Raw genomic sequence first — 9,017 nt, 5'->3', positions numbered from 1 at the left:
TGATAAAATTATTATTTGGTATTCCACTTCAATTTACTAATGCAAAGGTTATTTACATCGTAAAATGATATATTAAAGATGGATTTCATAATAAAAAGGTCCAGTAAGATTAATAATTAAGAAAATTAATGTTACGTTTTAATTACCGAAATATCAATGGCTTGCTGTGTTTCTAATTGGAGAAACTAGAAAACTTATTTTTAATAATTAGATGTTATATAGAATGAATTAATAATTTTGCTCTAAATTCTGTTGGAGTTACAAAATTTTAAACTGGTACCTTGTTTTAAGCGAAATTGGCTACACATAAAATTAAACTAGTGCAATTAGTAACATAAAAAATTGATGAATTATCTTTATTACCTTCATCCATTTGTCGATAGATTTGATGCATCCTCCTTCGGAATTTAACATCTTCGAAAGCACTTCCCAGTGTTGTTGCTTTACCTTAGAGGTAAAGATGCCGGTAAGGGTACCTTTATTCAAATCTGGATTTTTTTCCAGGTACTCCACAATCATTGTTTGCTGGCGAATATTGATTTTCAATAACAATATGTATGTCTGTGAGAAAAGATTTTTTTCTTTTTTTAAAGCAGCTTTGAAGCATGAATTTGATATGTTTCGAATGGTGGCCTGCACAAGTGATGGATTAACATCTAATTTACAGGACAAGTGGCCTATGATGTCTGACACATATACAGAATTAAGTGCATCTTTTCTAGAGCCTTTTATGCTTTTAATGACACTCGGCTAAAAACATCAAGTATATCACATGTATACTCGAAAAGTCATTTACTCTGCAAATGGCAAGCCTATGCTTATTTACATGGAGAAATTCCCAGATTTTGACGAGGTTTTCCGCCAACTCAGCCTCTGTCTTTTGTTTTTTTCGTTGTTTATATTTAGCTTTAAGTTTTTATACTTCATTCTGATATTGTCGATTGCTTTTTCTTCAGCTTTCATGTCTCTAGATCCATTACTTGTTTCTGTAATAATAAATTCTCTGTTTTCAGAGATTTGCACTTTAAACATTCCTTTTTAATACATCCGGGTATAAGGTCACTTTTGACTTTGGAAACAATATTTTTTCCCCGCTTGTTTTTCTTTCTTGAAACCATCAACTTCAGCCTAAAAAGGAACAATAGATATTAAGTAAATGAAAATTTCATTTTAAAAAAATGATCTAAGCTAATTTAAACACTATAACTACAAACTAAACAGGACTTTCAAAACCCTACTTGCACGAATTTTTGCACGTATTTAAATTTTCATATGCAGCAACAATAACTTAAAAGTCTTATTTTAGTAAGCTGTGTTGCACAAGAAAATGGATGGCTTAATTCAGAAAAATAGTTTTTATATAAATAGAACAGAAAGAATTAGAACTGAAGACAACGGAGGAGAAACAGGTGGTGAACTAATAATTGGACGCTGTGGTTCAATGGGAGAAGAAGTTGATGATGTGTTAACTATTTGTGGTGGTGAAGGCTGGCTAGCTTCTTCCTCAAAAGTGCGATTCAATGAGTTTTGGATCGATCGCCTGAGCTCTGAGCTGCTTTCTTCATATCAGCGTGTTATTGGTTCCTGGTTTCTTCAAAAGAAATACCCTGTGCCACCCTATCTATAAATCTTGTTGCTAGGTAGAAGATTTGCTCATTCGCCAGCGAGGTGGCGATTGTACTAGCCTTTTAGATAATTCGTTTATTTTCCTCGGTTCTCTTTTTCTCCCCCTGCTCTTTTTGTTTTCGAAATTCATGAGCTCTGCGTCTCTCCTCCTTCGCATATGCTAAGGTTCTTTGTTGGACACCCTGAGGCAGAGGAACTGTTGGCACAGGAATTAAGGTGACAGCAGCTGGCGGTGGTGGATTAACTGAAGGTAACGGAGAAACAGGTGGTGGACTAATAATTGGACACTGTGGTTTACGCTGGATACTTCTGAGAAAATCTTGGTTTACGCTGGATACTTCTGAGAAAATCTTGGTCTTTTTGGGAGTGTAAAGGGTGGATCTACTTTCAAGAAATCTTTATTCGACTTTATTAACAGTGCCAGTCTTGTCCTTCTTCTACCGGGATTTCCTCGTTTTCTTTGCTGGACACCCTGAAGCTGAGGAACTGGTGGCACAGGAATTAAGGGAACAGCAACTGGCGGTGGTGGACTAACTGAAGACAATGGAGGAGAAACAGGTGGTGGACTAACTGAAGACAACGGAGGAGAAACAGGTGTGGTTCAACGGGAGAAGAAGTTTATGGCTGCTTGTTGGTCTTGTTTGTTGTTGAATTTAATTTCAAGTCTATTTTTATTTTTGAAGAGGTTTTTTATTTCTGGAATGGTCTCTGCAGATTTGATTTTTTCAATTATTTGATCAGGAGTTTTATTGTTTTTATGATAGTCTATAATTATTGGAGTTGGAATTTGGTCTTTCTGGTAGTGATAACTAGCGCACTGGTAGTGATAACTAGCGCACTGGTAGTGATAACTTCTTCCTCCCCTTCTAAAAGAAAAGTGCGATTCAATGAGTTTTGGATCGATCTCCTGATCTCTGAGCTGCTTTCTTTCATATAAGCGCCTAGCTTCTTCAAAAGAAATACCCTGTGCCACCCTATCTATAAATCTTGTTGCCAGGTAGAAGATTTGTTCGTTGGCTAGCGAGGTGGCGATTGTACTAGCCTCTAAGATAAATCGTTTCTTTTCCTAGTTTCTCTTCTTTTTTCTCCACCTGCTCTTTTGCTATCGAAATTCATGAACTTTGTGTCTCTCCTCCGCATATGCTAAGGTGGTCATTCTTCTCCTCTCAACCATTTCTCAGTCCTCTCTTTGTTTCCTTATCTAAAATGTATTCCAATATTATGATTACACATAAAAATCAATCATATTTAGATTCAACAACATTCAAAGATATCAATAGAAAATAAGTTGGAACCTTTCGTCATATTATCCAAAGATGTAATCTTAATGTGGATTCAAAGCAAAACGTATTAGGATAGAAATTGTTCGCGCATGTGCGACTGCCGCGCCACCCTTTTTTTTGTAAAAGATTTATATATACCTTGAGAACTTCATAAATGGCGGACGTAGTCCGTGAGCTATTTAAAATAAAGAGATATACAGTCCATTGCAAACCAGTGTTCTTCTTATTTACGAAATAAACCTTGAGCTATCGATTAGAGTGACCACAAACATGTGGTCCAGTCACCCGGAAGTGAATTAGTGATTTATGGAAATCATTTAAAGTGCATACCGAAACGAACTATGTGTACGATGCTCGTGTTATTTAACAATGGAATTTATATTATCTTTGAATGAAATTTTTAGTGAGTGACAATAAAAAAGAAGCCGAAATTCTGAGGTAAGAGCAATTTCCCTTGTTTCATTCACTGTGCAAAATTTACCTTGAGTTATTCAGTTTGTCTATTTACATTGAGTTATTTTAGTGTGTTTAAAAAATGTCCCTTAATAAACTAAAAAAAGACTAATTAAAAGTCGTCGCAGACGAGTTAAGTTTAAAAGTTGAAGAAGGGGCAAGAGTTATTGATATAAAGAAGCTAATTGAAAATAGTGAGATTTATAAAAACGATAGTGATTTCGTTCAGAGTTTGATTGATAATATTCTTGAGGAAAAGAAAAACAATTATGAGTTAGAAAAAGCTAAATTAGCTCAGTTAGAGAAAGATAACCAAACAAAAATAGAGTTAGAAAAAATTAAACTCGCTCAGTTAGAGAAAGAAATTGAATTATCTAATGCGCGAAAAGAATCGCACAATTCTTCGAAATCGGAAACTATAAGTGAGCTAGAGCCGCCGCACCGTCTCGAAGATTTAATAAAAAGTATAAAAACCCTTACCATATCCGTTCCCTCTAAACCTGAAGCATTTAATTTGTTTTTTCAATCCCTCGAGAAAGCGTTTAAAACGAAAAATGTGCCCGAAGAATTAAAATCCGAAATACTGCTAAATTTGTTAGGTGAAAAAGCAAAAAATTTAATGATTTATATAAGTGAACAAGAATTAGCAGATTACGATAAACTTAAAGAAATCGTGTTGAAGGAATTTCAACCAACACCTCGAGAATGTATTAACAATTTTAATAAAATGCAAAAAATGCCTCATGAAAGTTATCTTCAGTTTGCTTCACGATTGAGTGCAGCATTCGAATACTATTGCCAATTACGCAAGGTTAGCGATTTTAAAACATTATGCGAGTTAATTATTTCGGATAAGATGTTTGGTCTACTTGACCGAGAATTAATGACTCATATTGCAGTAAGGCAGGGAGAATCATTTTTCAAACCACAAGAGCTAGGAAGAGAGTGCGATATTTATCTTTCTTCCAAGGTTAAATCAAAACAAGATATAAATTATCATTCCCAAAGGAATCGAGACTTCCGTTCTAATAAAAATATTTCTAATGTGTTTTTATCCGAAATAAATTATCCTAAATGTGTCATTTGTAAATCTAATGAGCATGCCTTGTATATGTGTTCGAAATTTAAAAATATGTCCATTAATGAAAGATTAGAAGTAGTCAAGAGTAACAAATTATGTTTTAAATGCTTATCCGCCAAATGTTCCGTTCAAACGTGCAAATTTAAGGATTGCTTTTGCGGTAAACCTCATAATAAAATGATCCACTTTCCAAGAGTAAACAGAAATAATAAATCACCCGCTATTGTTAACCAAGAATCACAGTTGAGTTTTGAATATTCCATCCCCCCTTCCTCCCAAGACGGCGCTAATGGAAATATGTCTGTAGTCGCCACCAGTTATGAAAAAAATAAATTAAACACAAAAACTGTTCTTTTGAGTACGGCTAAGTGTTTTATTAAGGATAAAAATTCCTTATGGCAGGAAGTTAGGTGCTTGCTAGATTCGGGCTCCCAATCATGTTTGATTAATCGCAATTGTTTACAGAATCTTAATTTGCCTTACGAAAAAATGAACACACAAATTTCTTGTTTAAATGATTCAACGATGAATATAAATAGGTGTGTTAGGACTTCGATTTCAAATAAAGATAAGAGTTTTGAAAAGGAATTAACCCTTTTAGTAGTTGAAAAAATAATTGATTTTACGCCGTCGAAATTTCTTAATGCAGCAGTTAAGGTTCCTGTTAATGTTAGATTAGCTGACGAAACCTTTTTCATTCCTGATAAAATTGACGTATTGTTAGGCGCGGAGATATTCTATGAATTATTACGGTCGGGACAAATATATTTACACGAATCAGAATTAATTCTACAAAATACCGTTTTCGGATACGTAGCGAGTGGTAGTTTAATTGATTCGCGTACAACCAACGTGCATTGCGGATTAATTTTAGAGGATGATTTAAACAAAACATTAAAGAGTTTTTGGGAAGTTGAAAATTTAGACGTAGGGTTAACGAAAAGTAAAAAAACGACCTTTTGCGAGGAACATTTTGAGCAAACACATTTCCGTAATAAAGAAGGTAGATACGTAGTAACTATACCCCTTAAGGAAGAACCCTCGTGTTTAGGCGAGTCAAGGGATATTGCTCTTAAACGGCTGAATTCTCTGTGGCATCGGTTATCAAAGGACCAAGAACATTTGAGACTTTACAAAAACTTTCTTGATGAATACGAGAAGCTTGGTCACATGAGTGAAGTTAAAGACGAAGGAGAACCGGAAAGTTCCTATTATATGCCACACCATGGCGTGTATCGTCCCGAGAAGAGTACTACGAAGCTTCGCGTAGTATTCAACGCTTCTAGCTTGACGCATAATGCTACCTCATTTAACGCTATCCAATATAATGGTGGGGTGATACAGGAAGACTTATTTAGCATAATGACTAGCTTTCGAAGGCACACATACGCGTTTCAAGCGGATATAAAGATGATGTACAGAATGATTTTGGTGAACCCTAAGCAGCATTGTCTTCAAAGAATCCTTTGGAAGGATCATGCGAATGGCCCAACAAAAGCTTATGAATTGAGAACTATCACGTACGGCACCGTGAGTGCTAGTTTTTTAGCAACAAGGTGTTTGAATCAGCTATCTCTTGACGAGGGGATAAATTTTCCTCTGGCAGCTCCTCTTCTACGTGACAACTTCTATATGGATGATGTGTTGTATTCAGCACCCTCTCTGGATGAAGCGAAGGAAACACGGCGGCAACTGATTTCAATTCTCGATAAAGCCGGTATGAGTCTACATAAATGGTCTGCTAGCCATCCGGAACCTTCACCAAGTAAAAACGATTATGACTTTTCGAGCGCCGATGAAACAAAAACTTTAGGAGTCATTTGGCGACCATCAGAGGACTGCTATACCTTCAAAATATCAGTGGATGAGAACAACACTTTTACCAAGCGGTCAGTTTTGTCCACCATTGCAAAACTTTTTGACCCCCTAGGGATAGCCGGCCCTGTCATAGCCAAGGCCAAAATATTTATGCAGAGATTGTGGAAATTGAACATTGACTGGGGTGATCCACTTCCTGCTGCAGAATCTCAGGAGTGGAGCGAATTTATTTCCACGTTGAAAGATGTGAACAACATTAAAGTTGATAGGTGCATTACAATAGAACAGTCTAAAACAATCGAATTTCATGGATTTGCTGATGCATCGGAGAGTTGCTATGGAGCGGTCGTTTATTGCAAGTCGTTCAACTCTGCAGGTGACATAAATGTGAAATTAGTTGCTAGCAAATCTAGAGTTGCCCCACTTAAAGCCCTAAGTATCCCCAGACTGGAACTTTGTGCTGCAGTCTTGTTGTCCAAGTTAATGAAAAAGATACTTTCCGCATTAAAATTGCAAACAGACAAAGTTTACCTTTGGTCTGATTCCATGATTGTACTAGCATGGATTCAAAAGGAGCCAACGAGTCTTAAGACATTCGTGAAAAATAGAATTGCACTCATACAAGAACTGACGCTAAAGTCCCAATGGAATCATGTGCCATCCGAGATGAATCCCGCGGACTTGATATCCCGAGGATCGGACCCTGTGAAACTTTTAGAGACAAATTTATGGTGGAAAGGCCCTAATATCCTTTATGACAATGAGTATCCTAACCAAAACTTTCCTGTGTCGCAAGAACTGAGTGTCTTCCAAAGTGAACTTAAAAAGCCTTCAAGCTTAGACATTGAAGGTCCCTTAAAAGCCTTTACATTAACATCCAAAAATTTTGTGCATGAACTAATTGGCTTGAGTAATAATTATTTTACTATAGTGCGTGTATTAAGTTATATTTTTAGGTTTTCTAAGAATTGCAGAAATCCTACTGAAGGAGCTTCAGGACCTCTGAGCAATGAGGAGATCAACGCCTCCTAGCAGTTCCTGTTGAGAGTAATACAGAACGAGGAATTTGGATCAGAAATTAGGAGTCTCAAACTGCACGGGAAGGTGTCTCCTACGAGTAAGATAAGAAATTTGAACCCTCTTTTAGATTCAAATGAAATTTTAAGAATTGGAGGACGATTAGGTAACACTGAATTGAATTTTCTTAAAAAACATCCTGCAATACTCCCTAAAAATAGTCCTTTAACTTCTGTTATTATTTCGACATATCATCTTAAATATTTGCATATTGGTCCTAATGGTTTATTAAACTGTGTAAGAGAAAAATTTTGGCCCTTGTGTGGCCGTTCTCTATGTAGAAGAATTACTCATAATTGTGTTGTTTGTGTTAAAAATAAACCCATTGCTGCTACGCAAATAATGGGAAATCTACCTAGAGAAAGAGTTGTGCCAGATTTCGCATTCAATTGCTCTGGTGTTGACCTAACTGGTCCGTTTTTCATTAAATGTAAACATCAAAGAAAAGCAATTTCTCTAAAAGTGTATATTTGCTTATTCATATGTTTTGTATCTAAAGCAGTGCATATAGAGATAGTTTCTGATTTGACATCCGAGTCTCTAATTGCCACGTTGAAGAGATTCATCGCGCGTAGAGGCAAATGTGCCAAACTGTTTTCAGACAACGCGACGAATTTCGTTGGCGCTAACAAGGAGTTAAAAAAATGTTTAAATTTATTCAAAAATCCTGATGAAAAATTGGCTAACTATCTATCCGCTGAAGGCATAGAGTGGAATTTTATTCCGCCTAGAGCCCCCAACTTTGGTGGTCTCTGGGAGGCAGCAATTAAGTCGTTTAAATACCATTTTAAAAGAGCTGTAGGTAATGCCTCTTTAACTTACGAAGAATTGCATACTATAGCCACTCAAATTGAAAGCATTTTGAATAGTAGACCGATAACTCCACTATCCGCGGATGAAACCGACTTAGAAGTTTTAACTCCTGCGCATTTCCTGATAGGGAGAACAATGAACGCCATAATTGAACCGGATTTGACAAATTTAAAGGAAAATAGGTTATCCAGATGGCAAAGAATAACCAAATTAGTACAATTAATTTGGAGAAAGTGGCAACGAAGCTACCTAAGTGAACTGCAGCAACGTGGCAAGTGGAGATTCGAAAAGGACAATGTCAAAATCGGTAGTCTAGTCTTAATTATTGAGGATAATTTACCAGCTAATAAATGGTTAATGGGTAGAATAATTAAAGTGTTTTACGGCACTGATAAGAAAATCAGAGTTGTAGAAGTGAAAACCCAGCACGGGACCCTTAAGAGGTCTATTTCTAAAATATGCTTGTTACCTGTATCATAAAAATATTCTCATGTTTAATTTTATTTTGAATTGAATATTTGTTGTATGTGAAGATCGGTTGCAGTGTAAAGTATCATTAATTTGTTTTTTTTCTTATTTGTATCAATGTTACTAATTATCATCTAAATGCTTTGTAAAGATTTTTTAAATAATGCAAATTGTGCTTTGTTAAATTACATATTAATTGAATGTTGAAACATTGCAATGCCGGGCGGCATGTTCGCGCATGTGCGACTGCCGCGCCACCCTTTTTTTTGTAAAAGATTTATATATACCTTGAGAACTTCATAAATGGCGGACGTAGTCCGTGAGCTATTTAAAATAAAGAGATATACAGTCCATTGCAAACCAGTGTTCTTCTTATTTACGAAATAAACCTTGAGCTA

At 35.9% G+C, this 9,017-nt stretch overlaps 1 protein-coding gene across 1 annotated transcript; it reads left to right on the top strand.

Annotated features, from left to right (window-relative positions):
• The first annotated feature begins 3,063 nt into the window (after window positions 1-3,063).
• LOC147804228 (uncharacterized) lies at window positions 3,064-8,631 on the top strand. Its single transcript, XM_087151461.1, has 3 exons — window positions 3,064-3,079; window positions 3,482-7,171; window positions 7,409-8,631. Exons 1-3 carry the CDS (start codon window positions 3,064-3,066, stop codon window positions 8,629-8,631), a joined length of 4,929 nt encoding a protein of 1,642 aa, XP_087007587.1.
• The last annotated feature ends 386 nt before the right edge of the window (window positions 8,632-9,017 follow it).

Source organism: Parasteatoda tepidariorum, chromosome 9, assembly GCF_982258835.1.
Source record: "Parasteatoda tepidariorum strain Cologne lab strain chromosome 9, Ptep-v5.0, whole genome shotgun sequence".
NCBI classification, from domain to species: Eukaryota; Metazoa; Arthropoda; class Arachnida; order Araneae; family Theridiidae; genus Parasteatoda; species Parasteatoda tepidariorum.
This window is presented reverse-complemented; position numbering and strand designations above follow the sequence as displayed.